The sequence below is a fragment of the Melospiza melodia genome, chromosome 1, assembly GCF_035770615.1.
Source record: "Melospiza melodia melodia isolate bMelMel2 chromosome 1, bMelMel2.pri, whole genome shotgun sequence".
NCBI lineage: Eukaryota > Metazoa > Chordata > Aves > Passeriformes > Passerellidae > Melospiza > Melospiza melodia.
In genome coordinates this window covers 35601456-35620401 of record NC_086194.1, presented here as the reverse complement: position 1 = coordinate 35620401, position 18946 = coordinate 35601456, and the positions used below count along the sequence as shown (strand labels likewise).

Here is an 18946-nt window from a genome sequence, read left to right as displayed (position 1 = left end):
ATAGTTCTCATCCATAAATAGAAAAGCAAGACAAGTCCGTGGTACCCCTGCAATAGTATCATGAAAAACTACAGGTCCTGCGTGTCCACTACACACAGACATTTTTCTTTTAACATAAATCACATAAATTAAACTAGTGGCTCACCCACATATCAATAGTAAAATTAAAACCTAACTTTTAATTTCTCACATGCAAATCGTACTCCTATTTAATCATACCAGTATAATAAAAATCACTGTGCTGTTTACTTTGGAACTTCTCCAGCTGTTGGGCAAATAATAAGTTATTTGCTTTGAGGGTTTTCCTTAAAGCTATACGCCTGTAAAAATTTTTCCTTCTTCCATCCCCAACTGTAGATCTAGCAGCTGTAACAACAGCTGGGCAGATCAGCAACTGTAAAAGACAAATATTTCTAGAAAAGGGCTTACCAGTAAAAGAAAATAGGGTCTGAAGCAAGTTTCTGAAGACTCCCCAACTATAAGGTTTTACTCTGTAACTTGGCACCAGCTGGAGGGCAGCCTCCTACTCTGTGCTTCTGCTGAACTCACCAGGCAGATTCCTGATCCTGTCTCTCATTCAGTTTTGACAGGGAAAAGTAATTTTGCTGTTGCAGAAAAAACAATGTCCTACCATGCTATTTTATTAATTATTTGTGTTGATTCATGCACTCTTTTTAGTATCAAGACTTATTAAAAGCAAAGCTTCAATATCAGACAATAACTAGAAACACATCTAGTATGTATCATGTCACCAAGATGGAGCAGACTCAAAATTCTGCATGTCTTATACAGAGACCATCCATTTGAAACAGAATGATCCAACTACAATATGAAAACAAGCCATCTTGTATCAAAACCCTGCCACAGGAGTGGGTTTAATTGTCAGAAAAGGGAAGCGGAAACAAAAATCCTAAACTTGTTCATAATGACCCTTAAGGGTCCTTTTAGCTTTCTCTAGTCATTTATAATTGGTGTATGTTAGAGAAATCTAAAAATGTCTCTAGATACTTTACTGATCTAAATTTATTAGGATAAGAACATTTGTAGCTTCTGTTGAGTTTAACTGCAGTTGTGAGCATTAAGCTGCTCAAAATATGCAGCCCACTTATTTCAGCATCTAACTATAGGTTGTGTACCAGACCAGAAGAATTGCTAGTTGGAAACACTGCTCCTGGTGCCAAAGTTGAAGCTGAATGCTGAAAAGAATCAAACACTGCTTATTTGATTTGCTGTCTTTATCCTCCTCCTCCTCATCTCCACAACTCATGGGGAGTTTTACAAAATTGTTCAGCCTGTAAAGTAGCAGAAAGAAACTTGCAAAGAAACCTCCTTCTGGAAAAAAAAAGATAAAATAAGAGCATTATGAACAATACCAAACAAAATCAACCAACCTTCCTGGGAACAAAACAGGCAGAGATGCCAAGGAATGCAACAGAGAAATGTAGTTCTTAAAAAAAAATAAACTTGAAGTACATTTGAAGTACATTTTAAGTACCATGTACTGTTTTGCTACACAGTCTAACATACTCTGCAAATAACCACAGCAGTGACGGAAAAACGTATGAAAAAAAGTCAGGGGAGATTTTATGACTAGAACAAACCGTGCCAGGTTCCCTTTTTCAAAAAAAGTCTAAGAATTTCAATGCAGAAACAGGTTATGACCAACGGATCACAGAATTCAAAGAATTACTTAAACAGGTTTTACAATAAGTACAGTAATTGATTGTGAAGGTATGAAAATGTAATACCCTGAAAGTTCAGCCAGAGCATCCTCCTCTTATTGCAAACATGCTGGCAAGGCACATGTTCTACTTCATGACACACACAGTAATGATCTGCTACAAGCTGTAATTGTTCCTGCACATGTACAAAAGAATATTGTGCTGTATCCCCAGGAAGACACTGTGAGCTAGAAAGGGCAAAATGTACAGCTGAACACTGTGAGTCTTAATAGGAGCTGTAAGAAAAAGGAGGAAGAAATTAATACTTACCATCTGTAGCATTACCAATAGAAAAATGAATTCCCTTTGGCTGGAAAAGAATTCACAAATGCTAAATTCTCACCATATGCACTCTAATCATCTCAAAACCTTTTGATCATGCACTCCTAGCAGTAACAAAATTTTTGAGCATGCACCCCAAAACACATAGGTTTATTTCTTTATAAAATATTCACATATATGACTGAAGTTGCAGTATTTTCATCCCACATATCAATGGATCATCTCACACACCCCACTCTTGAGATCACTGCTGTAATCAGAACAGAATCAGTGCCAGCAAAACAAACATCTGCCCCAGATACTTGCTATGAATATCCATGCCAAAACCCTGTGGGCTCTGAGCTGACTACTACAGCTAAGCTTTTGCACACAGAAATGAAAAGTCAATCTTACCAGTGGTGGTGGTGGTGGAGGGGGCCCTCCCAAAGGTGGTGGTGGTGGAGGGGGCCCTGCAGAAGGTGGTGGTGGAGGTGGTGGAGGAGGAGGTGGCGGCGGCGGTGGTGGCACAGGCATCTGCTCGGATTTCTAGCTTCACCCAGTTGTGAAAAATATTGCCAGTCTATGTCCTTGAGGAGAAGGAAGGGAGGAAAAGGAAAAGTGGAAGAATAAAAAGAAAAACAGAGAGGAATGGGTTTATACACTGCAAGCTGAAGATCGGCCAAAATATCTAGCTCTCAGCAGAGTGAAGACTTTTATACTGCACTGCTTCCAAAAGTACAGCACGAGCAGCCTCATTACAGTTATGATGACAACATACATCTAAAGAACAAGTTCACGGATCTGGACCAGTGCCACGAGTACCAAATTCATAGATGCTAGCCTGTCCAACTATTACATCTTGCCTTAACCTAGCCCATAGCCTTGAAATGCAATTCTGCAGAGAACAAATCACAGCCGACCACATGTAGACGCTCCTGCTGGGACAAAACCTCAGCTGACTTTAAGCCAGAGGTTTGCTGCTCTAAGGAGAGAGTAAGGGACTTTTTAAGCCCCTCATGATTTAATAAATAAAGAAATAATTCTGCAAATTAATGCTTCAATTACCAAATTATATAATATCAAGGACCAGACATCTCAAGTGTTAAAGTCAAGTGGTTTTCCTGCCATTTTTAAATGTTAATTTCACAATTCTTTAGTAATACACTGACAAAAAGGCACATATCTTCCAACAATAGCTATATGCTTTTCTTTTTTTAAAAAAAATCTTTTGTAGAATGACAGTGCATCACTCACTGATTTTCATACCTAACCATGCCCTCAGCATGACTCAGTCATCATTAAAGTTAACAAGAAACCCCTGTATTTTGAAGTTGCAAATGAAAGTACTAGGCAGTGCCAAAGGAGGCCTATGCAAGCCATGCTTGAAATCTTTTGATAGTGACACTTGGATAAAGGCTCCAAACACATCTAATTTTACATCTTGTTCTACATCCATCATGTCATGATTATTTTCTGAGACTCTTCTCAATGTCATATGAAACAGTGTCAAAAGCCCTACTATAACACAAAATATGTAATATGCTCTGTCTTTTCTTTCTGCAAGGCTTTATCTTAACAAGAAATTACATTGGTTTCTCACATTTACTCTTTATACATCTCTCTAGGTCATAATTTGTTTCCCTGACTCCTGAAAGGTCTTAGAAACATTTTTCACATTTTAATGTTTTACTAGTAATTGATGTTAAGTTAAAAAGACCATAATTCCCAGAACCTATTCCCCTTCCTTCTCCCTTCATTTTTAAAAACAGGCATGCCATGCTTTTCCAGAATCATCTGTGTAGGGAGAAGGCATGACAGTTAAATTTGGAAAAGTTCGAGAGAGAAGATAGCATAGAAATGAGGCAAGTTATAGTCTTGAGTGGAATATTTGGCTGTTTTGCTAGAGGGTTAGATTGGAAGAGGCAGTGAAATTAAAATGTACATGCAGACTTGTTCACTTCCTACCTAGAGTACATGAACAATATCCCAATAATGTCATGAGTATTTTTCTCCTTTTCTATCTTGTAAAATACTTAATGAGAGATCAGTCAAAATTAAATGTGCAGAGCATCTGAAACACTCATTTTCTCCCTTGAGAGATTGCTGTGCAAAGGGCTGGCTGATCAAAGCACTCTGATCTGTAACAGAATCGGTTACAATCACTTTAATAATCTCTTAATGAAGCTTTCCAAGAAAGCTGGCATCACAGCATCTCTATCATTCCACCCTCATTGTTGCCCTATTCAAAAACCCATCATCAGAAGATAACTCTTTTCCTCAATTAAACCATTCAAAAACATGGACATAAGGAGAATGAGTCTTCCCAGCTAATAATATGTTTCGGGTTAGTATCTTCCTACCCTGCAATACAGGCCTTTTGTCTTCATTAAGGATTTAGAATGGGAAATATGCTCTTAGTCAAATTAGGAAAAAAAAATACAGCCCACGCTCCTGCGGCAGACCACATGAATGGCAGCAGGAGGTAGAGCACATTGGAGGCAAGCAGCAGTGGGAGAAAGGAAATGGGAATCAGCTCCTGCTATTTAAAAGTCACAGCCTGAAATGCCATCAGATGACTTTTCTAGCTGCCTCTCCACCAGTCCCTGCCCCAGCACTTGTTCCTCCAAATGATGCAGCCTAAATTCAAGGACTAGAAACTGTGTAGAAACTACAATACAAAATTCAGAGAAGAGGAAGTGTTCACCATGTATCCCAGTCCCATATACTTCTGTCCAGCGGCACTGGGGCTAGATGCATTCTGTGAGGCTATAACACATAGCCCTTGAATGAAATACTGGAGACACCATATAGCTTTCCTCTCATGTTTTTTCAAACCCTCTACAAATGAACCATCTTTCAGAAAATCCTGCTGACATGCCTTCTTTAGTCTCTTACCACAAATTTGGAGGCTCAATGTCCTGACCTTGGCATGCTTTTGTGTGCACATTAAAACTCATAGTTTTATACCAGAACTATTACAGGGTAATGCCTACACAATGAAGAACCACAGAGGCTTTATTTGTTCGAGTGGGCTTTGAAAGGAGCACTGCCATCTCACAAGTAGACAGTGTATGCTGATAAAGACAGGAATCTTCAAGCTAACTTACAATAAAAAACATTTGACTCTTAACATTTAGTCATGACTGCACAATCTACACTTTTTAATATGCAGGATTGGCTATGATAACTTCTTTTGTATTACTGCAGCAATATCACATGGACTGTATTGAAAGAAATTTATGGAGAAGGCTGCAGCACTTTCAATATATCAACACACATTACTTGGAGGCCTCTGTTCCTTGGTTAAAGGCTCTATTTCATTTGCCTCTCCCCTCACTATATTATATATACACACACAAACATGTATATATATATATATATATATATATAACCATAAAACCCATGGTCAGTAATTTCTCACAATAACTTCAGAACATGCCAAGTTTATGGATTTCCACATAACAATCAAAATAAACTCTGAATTAAAACCAAAAAAAGGAGTATCATATTGATCAGTTCCAGTGTCTGGTAAGAGCCAGGTAAGAGGGAAATGCTACAAAGGATCCTTAAGGTACATGTGCCCTTTCTCCACTCCTCTAAATATGCATATCTATAATTGGAAGAGAGGGGTCTGAACTATCCCTGAGGGACAGAAATAAAAAGATACAGTTCAAAAGGCTGGCAAAGTGGAGGGGAGAAGGCTGTATGTTTTGTTTAACCTCAGTTTCCTAAGGCAAGAAGCAATGTAAATCTTACCTTGACTTAAATATCATAGAACAGAATCGAGCCCAACAATTATAGAATTTATTGCAAACAAAAAAAAAAAAAAAGAGAGAAGAAAATCCAAAACCCTGCCTTTTCTAGTCCACTTCCCTACCAAAGCAAGGTTGTACATTTTTTCTAGTGCTTTCTGAAGTCTAATTTTAGGTGTCCCAAATAATGTGGCTTTTATTATTTCCCTTGGGAAGCTCTTTCCCAGTCAAATAACTCTTTTAGTTCAGATTGCCTGACACGCAGCCTAATTTCTCCTTCTCCTGGTTTGATCCCATTTGCACGCCACTGCAGATGACTCTACCTTGTTCCAAGCAAAATAGTTTCTCCTACTGCTGTGCATCTGCTTCGTGGAATATAAGCACTGCAATTCAAAAGTACATTTGCAAGGACTTGTTATACTTTTGGAATTGTTTTACTTCTCACAAGGCAGTGAACTTTTCATCACTCAGAGAACATTATTACTCTTCTCTGATCTCAAAACAATTGGTCTTCTTTTGTTCTGTTGGTAAGGATAATTTTGAACCTGGTAATTTCAGGTGTCACAGATTGTTCTTTGCGTGTTCTCACCGCATGAGCTTGAATAGCAGCTGGGTTAAAGAACAAGTCTGCAGTCATCAATGTAAGAACTCAAGCTCCAGATTTCTGAAGGCCCAAATAAAGTCTTCACCCAGAATTTAATCTGAAGTGTCAGACAAGACAGAGGAGGTGCAGATCTTTCTTCTTCACTAACTGCTCTCAGTCTTGTGCTGGATTTGCCTGTGGGAAACTCAAAACCTCTGCCTAAGCTTTTCTGTAGCTTTGGTCTCACTTTATTCAGCTACCAGACATGCACAAACTCCGATCCAAGCGCTTCCCAAAGGTCTCCTCCTGAAGCATCACTGCCACAGCCTCAGTGCAGGGCTCACACTAAAACAAAATCCTGTTGGGAGCAGAGATCCACACTAAGAAACAGTGGATTTTGGACAGCAGCTCAAATCTCTCCTGCCACACTGACATTCAGCAGAACCACCACAGGTATGCCTGCACAAACTATTCTAAAATGCCTTCACCCATCAAGGAAAGGGAAGGCACGAAACAGCTGTACCTTTAATTTAGTACAATGTCTAGAAGGGGAAAAGACAGAGGAAAAAAAATCACAATTATTTAAATGTGCATAATATGTATTTATGTACTAAAATTACTCTAAATAGGGGTATTTTTTTAAATGGCCAGTGTCCCTAGGTCTTTAGGTGGTATAGTCATTAACATGAAACGACACGGTTGGAATTGAAAATCTGACTCTTATAACCAAATTGGAGAAAGGACTGCAAAATAACAGATTCATTACCACTGGATTTGCAATCACTGCAGCTGCACACCCTGAAGTAGGTAATTCATCTTTGGGGAAAGGTACAGGTTTTCTTCCTTCAAAGGAAAAGCTGAGAGAGATATTTCAATGGTGTGCAGGAGAGCTTATCTATAGTATTCGTCTTGCTTTCTTGATTAAAAACTTAAGAAAAAGAGTAGACCACAACATGTTTTTACCTTTTAAACAACTTTTATATAATCAAGTATGATTTTCTGATAAACTGTACTGTTCTGAATTATAGCTTTTAAGCCCTTATATTTCAAAAGGAAAGTCAAATAATTTCAAAATTACCTGTGAAAAAACAGCATCAATAAGCATCTGCTCAACTTTCATGATCTCAAAGGTAGACAATTAGCATAATTGTTTAATTAGCAAATTGCCCATTTGCTCCTGTGAAACATCACTGAAGAACAGCTGAAATCACTGGTATGAGATCTCCACAGATCTTTTAAAGACAGTACAACACATGCAGATACAGGGAAGATTAAAACAGAGAACAGCAGATGTGTGTTACACAGATCAACTTTCCTGCTGTCACTATCACACAACTGGGAAAGACTTGGAAAAATCTTCTGTTTGAAAAGAGCTGGTCTAGATTCTAATTTTAAGATAATCAAACCATTTAATATTTAAGCAGTGGATGCTACATTTTTTTTCTTTTTTTGAGAGTGTGTATGACGTTTGAGAACCGAACAAGAAAGAATCAAGGTAGAGCCTCTGAATATCCTGCCTCTTTTTCATCCTACAATGATAACCCCATTCACAAAATAGTTGATAGTCTCTGCTGCATTTGAGACATGTAAGGACTGTGTAGAAGTGTCAAACTGTTAGAACTTTCATTTACAGAAGGAAAGCAAATACCATATACATACCCATCTTATATATATTAAGACTTTCACATGTATATTCCCACAGCTGACTAAGAAAACTCCAGCCTTTCACCATCTAACAGTTGTACATCAGAATTGTGTACACCTTGAGAGAAATTTCTGCTCTCAGTCATCATTTACATCACTGCCACTTAAGGCAGAATCTGACTTTTTCAATTCCATTGGAATGTGCAAACCTTAAGGAAGGGCTCTTTCTCCATTAAATACCTGATGAAACACTTCTAAGCAGCATTTGTCTTCTACAGGGTCTGTAGGACTGTCTCACAGGACGTAACACTATCCTGAATTTAAGCCAAGGACTGTAAGTTCCCCTCAGCTTGGACTATTTCCACCAGGCTTAATGCAGTTAAGGGCTGCTTCCCCTTTCTGCCTGAAAAAAGCCCAGCATGACTCTTATTCTGTCAGATGCCTGATAAAATTGCCACAGACTGTCCAGGACTGACCCAGCAGAGACTACAGGAATTTGAAGACGCCTTGCTTCCATGTGTGCTGTGGGCAGATCTCTGCTGGGTTCCCTGTGGTGCTGAGGCCAGAAATCACAGTGCTATGTCTTGACAAACCTCCCTTCAGAGGCAAAGCTGCACAGATGACTTCACATCCCTACATATGACTATTTCAGGGTGTAGCTTCCTCTGCTCCATGGGGATCTGTCAGAGAAGACTGATTGTAAGGGAGCAGAATAAGAGAATTCATCATCCTCTTTTAAATAAGGACTAAGAGAAAAGAACAACACATACCAAGAAGAAATATGTTGTGCCTGTAGTAGTGTTAACCCGAAGTTAGAGAGCCCAAAGACAAATGAGGTAAATTAGAAGTAATTAGAACTTGCACAAAGACATAAGTTTTCAAAGGAAACAATTTATACAAAGGGTTTCCTTGAAATTAAAACTGCATCATCCACACAAAGACAGACACAGCTTGTTTCACTGCCAGCTATACAAACAATGGTGAATTTGATATACAGCCATTAGCAAAGTTAATCATTGGCCTAAGCTAAAGAAAGTGCAGCTCAGTAGACATTCAAGGTCACAGCCACATTCTGAAGACAACTGTTTACTCTTATACTCCTCAAGAGTATCAGTGTGAGCAGTGCTTGATCTCTCTCTGTAGAGGTAATTTGATGTTTCAGGTTAACATCTGCAAATTTTGCAGCCTCTGCTAAGAAGCTAATTGTATGTTTTCACATCATTATTAATGAACTATTCCTTTATAGTTATTAATATATTGACTATCATTCTTATATTACCGAGTTGTTTGAAAAGTATACTTGTACACAGAATGGTTTCTACAAAAAAAAATTTCCAAACATTGTTTAATCAATTCCTTTAAGAGAAGAAAGTTTTGCTTTCCAATTAAGTAGCTAGCATCAAAATGGAAAATGCAAACGAGGCAGTATTCAGCATCTTGCTCTTCTATATTTGCTACATACAGCTCAAACCTTGTTTTAAACTGCCAGTCAAGTGAAAAGAATTTGCAAATATGGATATTGGAAGACTAGAAGACTTTAAAAATCCAGTTCCTAAATAATTCTGAAATCTCCACTTTCAACCACATGATATTTTATCAGAGCTCTGATTTTCACAGCTTTACATCTTGAAATGATAAATTTATAGAAACCTGCATGCATGTCATGTCATGTCAGGCTGATAGCTGTCAGCTTAAAAAACAGTCTAATACTGGCAATGCAAGAAGAATAAATTTTGCAATTCAACATGCACCATGCTTTCCTACAATACAGTTTTAGGCCCCAGCATGGACTGTGGTCAATGTATGTGCTAAGGAGAATTGCCTTTCACAAGGGATGTAAAACACAATGATCGGGTCACCTGCAGGAGTAAGTTGTCAGGGAAATCTTCACCTCAAAGAAAGAATGGGAAACTTTGATTCCAGTTTTCAGTGAAATTTGGATTACTTAATTTCTGTTCCAGTGGTAAAAATGTTAGCCCTAATGGCCTAAAAAATTAAACTTCTGAACATTCATTCTCACTTTCATGCCCTTTTCTGTCAATCCTGTTGAAGCTGCTGTCCCATTTCAGTGACATAACTGCTAGCTTCATCTCAGATGTTCTTTACACCAGGGTAAGGCTTCCATAAGTACAAGTACATAACTATAAACTCTTATGTTATTAAGAAAGCCTTGCTATGCTACCATAACATTGCATTTTTGTTATTTTAACTAGCTCATTGTTCTGAAAAAATAATATGCAATATGTTCTTATTCTCCCTTAAGCGTCAAAGCTGGGATCAAACTGCCTATGTGCATAAAGGTGTAAATATCTTTCTTGTACAGAAAATTGTTAGCTGTTTTTAAAGGAAGTGCACAAAGTACCTAGCTCCAATCTTACATCCATTTACTCAGGACAATGATTTTACTTTGCACAATGAACAGCAAATTGCAGTCATTTGCAACTGCAACAAAAAAAATTTTCCTGATAAAAGATGTTTTGATTTGTAGGCCTAGTTCTGAACTGCTAATAAAACAAAGTGCTGAGAGAAAAACAATATGAGTTTATTAAATTGAAGTTTCAGCCCTTTGACTTATGAAAGGTCTTCATTGGTAATTCCCTGGGAAAGGCATTATATTTAGAGAGGAAACTGTGATTGATACATTCCTGTACACATGGCATAAGCAACGAACATCAGGGATTCAAAAATACTCAACTAGCTTTGCTGCCTGATGAATAAGGAAAATTATTCTAGTGATTAAATGGCAATAGAATTTTTTTTTGCATTTGTATCTTTTATAGGCACAAAGGAGAAAAGTGGTGTTCTTTGAATAGCTCCCAAGTATACTTGCAGAGCAATCAGTATCTGCTACCATCAGACCAAGCAGGTTAAAGATGAAGACTCACTTGTTTCCATGAATTCTGGTGTCAAGTTTTATGCTGGCTTTGGCCTTCAGCTTTCACATTAACCAGCCTGGATCTGGCCCATCTTTTTTCTTTACTTCACTTTGTGAATATTTCTCCCCTTTCCTAGTGGTTTACCAGTCTCTCCTTTCCCACTCTTCACTTTCTTTGCCCTTGCCACCATTCACTGCACCTTTTGCCTGCTGTTGATGCAAGGCAAGGCAAGAAGAGGCATTTCACTTAAAAGGTACAGCTGTCTGCCCTGGGGAAAGAAACACTGCATATGGAGTAAAATTAAGTAACTCTGCATGATGATACTAAAGGTTCAGCACAGGCTACTAGTACTGAGAAAAACAGAAGGAATGCAGAGCTAGGCTGATTCAGCTCTGAAAAAAACCAGAAAATGTGATTCTAGGAGATATGAGGATATACATCCTGACTAGAACTGGTAAGTATTAGAGCAGATGAACTAAGCTCCACCTGATGGATTGGATAAAAGATTGAAGTATTGGAGAAAAACAAGAAGGTCAAACAGTCAGGGCAGAGGAAAGGAGCAAAGTAACCACAACATACTCATTTTGCAACTACTCCAGGCCTTTGCAACTCTTGGTACAGTCTGTTCAGAGCAAACCCAAGTACCCCCACATGGGACTGCATAATTTATCCTACTGTTAAGTCAATGTAAACTCATGATCACTTGATCCAAGGATATTTTGTACAATCTGCTTTTGCATAATTTCCTTGATACTTAGTCATTTCAAGACTAAAAAAGGCTTTCATTCTGCATTAAATGCCCTGCTAGGCCCCACATCTATCACTCACACAGTACCTTACACAGATATTTCCCACCCCCTCTGCCAATTTACTAATCTAGGGGCTAATCCATCTCTTATTTTTATATTGCCAATTTTTCCTTTGTTTTCAGTAGAAGTGAGATCAGTTCTTTAGGGTTTAACTCTTAAAATACTCCAGGATATATGATCTGCAGCAACAGAAGTAACATCACTAACATGTTAAGCTGTTCACACTCACACAACTGACCAATAAAAGCAACTTTCTATCCAAATCCTAGGCAGAATCTGACAGATATTTTTGCAGTAATTTACATATCCCCAAGAGAAGCAAACATTCCCTCTGAAAATAAATTGCCAAAACCCCAGTCTGTTTTGCTGGTATATAAGCCTGTCTTGCCTTTTATGCTTATGATTTTCTTTACGTGTCTACTCAACTAACACAGCAGATCCACAGATTTTGAACAGACATAGCATTATTTATTTTCTTCTTTAGCATATAAAAATGTTTAAGTGACTTGGACAAAAGCCAAAAACCTGCCAGGACTATTTTATACACATCAGTAGTGCTGCTGCATACATATTTTTCTCTCACACATAACTATGCCAGTTAGGAAAGCAGTAACATATAGCTTTAAAACAATGAGGGTACAAAAGAGGAACAAAACACCCCAAGACCTCCTTTGTGATTGCAGTACTATATTCTGTCCTCCTCTTTTTTCTTTTTTTTTTTTTTGTTACTTATAATGAAAAGAGGAAAACATGATATAGTAACTAGAAGTTAAATGGTACAGCAGTCATTTACAGACCTGTGAAAGGCAGCAACACAAAGGGGTTACTATCTCTAAACCTATTCATTCACTTCCTTCATTCTACCCCTCTCTTATGAATGAAGCATTAGCACTGTAAATTTCCAGCCAACACATCCATTTGTCAAGGCAGGCACGGCAGTTGCCACCAGGGTAAATGGAGGATATAGAATATCTATTACACAGAAGCTGCAGAGCAGACACACTTTGTTTAGTTTTCTTGGACACTTGTAAGAGCAGGGTCAGGACTGAGCAAGCGCTTTCATGCTGAATTTTCTGTCCTTATGCTTAGAGAACGTAATCACGTAGGGACTTTTGGCCCAGTTTTCCCCCACTTTTCACTTCAGCACTTACCCTGTAGCTATAGCATAGCTGCTATGTTGCTCTGCTCTGCCGGGGCTGGCTGCAGAGTGACACCATCCACACCACAGAGAGTTATCTATCTATTTGTAACAACAGGGAAAGATGACACAGGGTCAATGCAAAGAAGAATTAGGCTGTCCATGCATGACCTTATTTGAGAGGGAGATATTTCTGGTAGTGAAATCCATTTCAGCTGTTGTTTTTCATGCCAATTACTATGGCATGAAAATATGCTTCTTGCATCTTGTGGAAATCCTTTAGCTGTTTTACATTCTTTCAAAGCAATCAAAAGGCAGCTTTACAGCTGTCATGTATGTAATACTGAATGAGTTCACAATACTCAGAAGTCAAATTAAGGTGGGCGTATTCAAAAAAATACAATTTTGCCTAAAAATACAGTTTCTTTCCAATCTGGAAGCCCCAAGGACGTTTTATTCTGTCTGCAAATATAGCACTCTTTTTATCTTTGTTCATCCTGGCTATGAAGCCACCAGACAACCCTGATGCAGAATGACCACAGATAAAAAAGCAACTGTGAAGTACCATTAAGGTTTGCTACTATATGCCTATTTTCAGAAAGCTTCAGTCCCACAAAGACAGTTACTACTTTGTGTAAGAACATAGACTAATTGAGGAAGAGCTGTAAGAACAGTGTTAAAGGCAAACCAGAAAGCTGCATCTCAAAACTGCTTGGCAGCCACTGGTAACTCAGTGTAATGTGAGTACGAAAGACTTCTAGATAAAAGACTTTACTGGCTATCTCACTTGATTGTTATGTTTATTTAGATACTAATTTCACATACACTCTGAAGAAGATGAGAATTTTTATTCTGGTGCAGCAGAGCCTAGCATCATTTTCCCCAGAGCTTCAACTTTTCATCTGTGATCTCGTTTATTAGAACTTAAAAGAACTGCACAAAATACCCACATAATAATGCAGCAGATGCTCACACACATGCAGGATCAGTAACTTACAGGGCAAGAAAGCTGAGCTGAGCCTGTCCAGTCTCACCTACTTCGCATGACTGAACAGAACTAGTCCCAGCCACAGAGAAGAAAAGCTTCCACAAAAGCAAATGTGTCTGAAAAAATAATTATTATAGGTGAGTTATGACTTATAAACAAAGAGATTTCATATCAGTCTTTTCTCTGTTTTGCTTCCCTTTGGAGCTAAAATATTTTAAAATATTAATACGAAACTTTTTAATACTCAACATAAGTTAATTTTTTTAGATGTAAAATACTAAATTGTGTTATCCTACTTTGGAGTTCTCAAAATCTGTCTCTTAAAATGTGCAAATATTTTTCTATTTGTTATGACTAAGATATTTTTTGTTCAAGGTCTTCTTTTCAGAGGACAATGAGTTTCCCAAAATACAGACCTCATCAAGCAATAAAATTACTAAGATAAAAATGCTGATAACTATTAGCATCTGGCTATATCCTGTCAGGACATTCAACAAACAGTGCTGACTTTTATGCTGTGACTGCTGAGATGTGATAGTGCTATGTTTTGATTTACTGTTAAAAACCCAACTATCTACATACTTTCTGCAAGTTCAGATTTAATATTCATTATGTAGAGACTCCAAACATTTACTGTACATTCCCCTACTGCAGTAACAGAAATGGAGATGTTACAGGATCTTTATTTATATATATTTCCTCTTACAGGTGGAGAAGGAGTGAGAGAAAAAAAGAGGAAGTTGCTTTGTATTATACAAGATTTGATAAATACAGTCATATCTTGCCCTTTCCAGGGCAGTACAATCATAGAATCTGAATTTCAAGTGCATCTCAATTATTTTCAGGCATAGATCCAAACCAGCAATAACTTGAGCACTGCAGCTAATGAATTAAACATTGCATCTGCCCCTAAGCAACCAAAGTCTGTATGCAAAGCTGGTCAAACTATTTATACACCCCTGTCATTAGAGAATATATATCCTTTATTAAAAAAGAGAAATAAAAAAAGTTTCATACTTCAGTTGCAAGCCCCATTCCGTAACCTGCATCTTGTCCAGGAAAAATATCAACTCCCACAGCATTCTTTCTGGTCATGAGTCTAACCCAGATTTTGCCGTCATTATCTACAGCAAAACAGCCAAAGCAGTCTATCAATTAAAAAACCACACTTACGCAATCTGCTCTAAGTGTCCCACACTGAGCTCCTCATATGTTATCTTGCACATGGAAGCCGGTACCTGCCAGCAAAGCAGACTCAGCCTCTCCACTGCACGCAGGGCACTGTCCCGTACGAGCCGTGGGCGGCAGCACCGCCTGCGCATTCCAGCCGGGACACGCTCTGGGTCACAGGTTCACAGGGAACAGGAACCATCCCCACGCACACAAGTGCCCAGCAAGTGTCCCGGCTCCGAGTGCCATCACGCTCTAAAGCTGCATTCATTTCCTTCATCATCTGCCCCATGGCTTGTCCTTCAGTACAAAGCACGCGAACTGAAGATGTTAACAAAGACTGTACAAACACACGTTGTGAAATAAACAGGAACTTGCACCGCATACACAGATGGAGAAACTGAAAACACTGATTGTATCAGGAAGCAGTTCAACGACTCGATTCATGCAGCGTGCACAGTAACAGGTATCACTGCTATCGCAATTTCAGCAAAATGTCACTGTCTGAATCAGCAGGAGCACTTGCAGACTTTTGCCCATAAATCCAGACCATCCCAAGACTGTTCTGTGCAAAAATCATCAAACTTTACCTTATATCAGTTTCCTCTCCTAAATCAGACTTACTTTGCTATCTTTCAGAAACCTCGCTTAGTAATATTCCACTTTCAGAACCAAACAAAACAAAGGCACGCAGGTCTCATGTGTTCTCCCTATTCTCAAGCTCCTGAATTTCTTGAGCGACACAAGCCCGGCCCCCCTTCCCAACCCCAGAGATACAGGCTGTCACATAACCCATCATCTCTATGTCTTTGCAAACCCTGAGCATATCCAAAGAGAAATAAAAATCCGCGTGCTACCCTTTACCAACACATTCCCTGTCACTCTGAATTAGCAACAGCAGGCTGACGCGGAAGTCACTAGACTTTAGTCTCGATTTTATCCATGTTAATTATTATTAAACCTTTAAGAGCTTCTTTCCAACATCTCTCCAGCATTCCCCCTCCAATATGTACATAAGTAGTTAATACACGGTACTTTTCACAATCACTCAGCCCCGTTTTCTCGGCTGACCTATTCCAGCACATCTACTTCAATGACGAGAACTGGGAAAAAAAAACCAAACAACTTCTTGCCATCCACCGCCGCCGGAAAACAGCCCCTCTGCTTGACACAACACAGGAGCAGCACCGCGCACAGCCCGTGCCTGACCTCAGCCGCGCTTCCTCCTCCGCCGCCGGGAGCACCCACAGCCCAGGGGCGCGGGTGTCGCGGTCACCCGGTCCCCCGCTGCCCCGCCGGCCGGACGCGGCCCGGGGCCGGGGCCCAGCCGCGGCACCAACTTTGCCCGCCGAGTCGTCTCTGACCCCGCGGCACCGGGGAAGCCCCAGCCCCGGCCCGGGCCCCAGCGGCCGCGCCCCCGCCCGGCACTCCAGGCTGGCTGTGAGGGGGCCCGGGGCACCGGGGACCCCCAGCCCCGCCCCGCGCCCCCGCCGCGCCCACCTGCTCGGCGCCGCTGCCGACGGGGCCCGGGCGGCTCCTCCCGGGCAGAGGGCGCCAGGTACGGCGGCCGCCCGTCTCCCCTGGCGGGGGCGGGGAAAGCAGGGCAGGGATCTTAGGATCCTGAGGGGGGAAAAGCCCGCCCCGGTCTTCATGAGGGAATAAAAATAAATGTACATTTTTAAAAGTAGTAATTTAACACACATGCACGCACATACACAGCCCGCCCACCCGCGGGCCCCGCTTTCCACCCCCAGCCCTGGAGCGCGGCGGCTTTGGTGCGAGGGTGAAGTCCGGCTGCAGCCTGGCGCACCCTCCCACATGCTGGTGCCTCGGCAGAGCCAAAGCTATTTTTGAAAGCCCAGGTGGATGCCACAATGCTGCCCCATGGCAAGGAAAAAAGATGGCACTACCCCGTCCCAAACACATCCACCTGCCAAACCACTTCTTCCCTGCAGTGCCCTGAGGGCCTTGCCCTTGGAGTTGGATGGGCACCCTTGGCTTTTGTATCCCTGATTGCTAGGAAAAAAATTAAATCTTGTTTTCTTCTGGATTTATTCCAAGGCTGCTTTAAGATGGGAATATTAAGGTCTTGCCCTAATGAGCCTTCCATGTTTCTGTCAGGGCAAGGGAGTTGCAGTGGAGCAGCCTCCCAGACAGCTGGAGGAATGGGGCACCCCGAGTTTGTCATGTGCAAGTGTCTCAAGAATGATGATGCTGATGAATTAACTTAAAAATCATAATGTGGGCTCTGGTCTGCCCAGCAGCCTTTGGATGGTATTTTCAGCTGGCTGAGAGGCAGGCCCGTCTTCACTGGATTTCTCTGGAACACCTGTTTAGCTGTAGAAATGTAAAACGGTGTTTTTCATTGCCTTGCTTGCCTATAAATCCGTGTCACTTGGACCTGAATGATGGCAATGTCAGCCTGAGATTGGTGGAAAGTCAACAATGGGCTGTTGTGGTACTTCTGCTCATCAGGGCATGGGCATAAAAATCAATGCTCTAGATCTCCATGTTCTGTCTGTCCAGAGGTGTGACTTTGATTTATTATTCTGAAAATATTCTCTTGATTGCTTGCCAGACGAAATAATTTTAAGTCCTAAGTATCTGCTTCAGTTGCTTCCACAGCAGTCAGGGAGCACTAAATCCACTTCTAGCTGGTCACTAGTGTCACTAGTTTGAACTTCAAAGCACAAAACAAAGCCAAGAGGGACCTAGGTAATGCTCCAGAAAAATCAAAATATCAGCATTTACTTTAATATTTATTTATTTATTTATTTATTTATTTACATATAGATTTGTGTATATATATATAAAATACCACACTTGAAAACTGCTTTCATTATTCATGCAAATTAGTCTCAGCTGAGACTTGATTTTAGATTGCTATTGCTGAAATGAACTTTGTCCACCTTTTGGATTAGATAGAAAAAGAACTTCAGAGGATCAGGCTGCAAGAGCTGTAGGAAAAAAAGCTGGTTTTGTCCTGTTTCTTTAATTTAATTTCTTTCACTTTTCAACAAGGTCCACATAATTTCTGCAGAATTTGTCCAGTGCAGCAGCAACAATTTCTACCCTATGAGGCTGGACTGACCCAGTACAAAGGTTGCACACTGGTCTGGTCCACACATAATCCTCCTCCTCCTCCTCTCCTGCTTTTCTTCCTCCCAGCTGTATCCGAGATCACAGAAAGAGTAATGTAGCGGGGACAAAACTTACCCTACATTATCATATAGGACATGCTTTTCCTGAGTTTTATTATCTTTCCTGGATTTTATCATCATTACAAATTTAAGATTATTTGAAGTGTTTTAAAATACCGAAAATTTGCCTCAAACATATTTGCAGCTAACACTGATATGCTTTACAATCCATGGCCATAAATGCAATTTTATTTTCCACACATTCTGCCTGCATAACTACTAAAAATTATGTTGTGTATCGTAATTATATTTTTACTCTTGACAAATACTTTTCAACACAAATCAAACAATACATCAATCTATTTAGAGAGGGAGAATCTCTGTGTGTGTCTTAGACTTGGGCTGCTGGCTCTCTGTAGTTCCTTGGTACCATTTCACAAGCAACTGTAAAGGTTATTTTGAGTTTTGTCACAGGCTGGGAACATGTCTCTGAGGTTGATCTGGAGAAGATTTTCTGAGTGTCTGTGTTGAGCAACATAACACCCCTGGCCTGTCATCTTTGTATTTGAGAAAAAACAGCTGGTACTTTTCTCCTACAGCTGCTACACCTGGTACTTTTCTCCTACATTTCTTTCCTTTGCTGTGTCCTGCGCAGCTGAACCCCAGCTGAAGGTCTTCAATCTTGTCAGACTTAATGAGAAATTTTGCACCCTTTCCATTTCTGGTCCTGGCCCTTCTGCTGAAAGCCAAATTCATTATGAGCCTATAGTTTCTAAAACATAGCAAAAGTGTAGTCTAACAAGAGCACAAATGAATGTGCTCTACAGGAGGAAGCAGAATCTCTGTCTTCTTTACAAAGAAGTC

The 18946-nt window shown here is 40.1% G+C and overlaps 1 protein-coding gene across 6 annotated transcripts in view; it reads right to left on the bottom strand.

Moving 5' to 3' along the window:
• WIPF3 (WAS/WASL interacting protein family member 3) overlaps window positions 1-16500 on the bottom strand; it is a 38455-nt gene extending 21955 nt beyond the window's left edge. The window contains exons 1-3 of one of the 6 annotated variants that reach the window (XM_063153755.1): window positions 16443-16472; window positions 13782-13888; window positions 2397-2569 (exon numbers count right to left, since the gene is read on the bottom strand). In XM_063153755.1, the coding sequence (XP_063009825.1) occupies window positions 2397-2516 (120 nt within the window). In that variant the 5' untranslated portion in view covers window positions 2517-2569; window positions 13782-13888; window positions 16443-16472. Of the gene's footprint in view, window positions 1-2396; window positions 2570-13781; window positions 13889-14945; window positions 15318-16151; window positions 16229-16442 lie in introns of those variants that run through there. The other 5 variants (XM_063153791.1, XM_063153746.1, XM_063153765.1 and 2 more) reach the window with 5 other exon arrangements.
• Between the last annotated feature and the right edge of the window lie 2446 nt (window positions 16501-18946).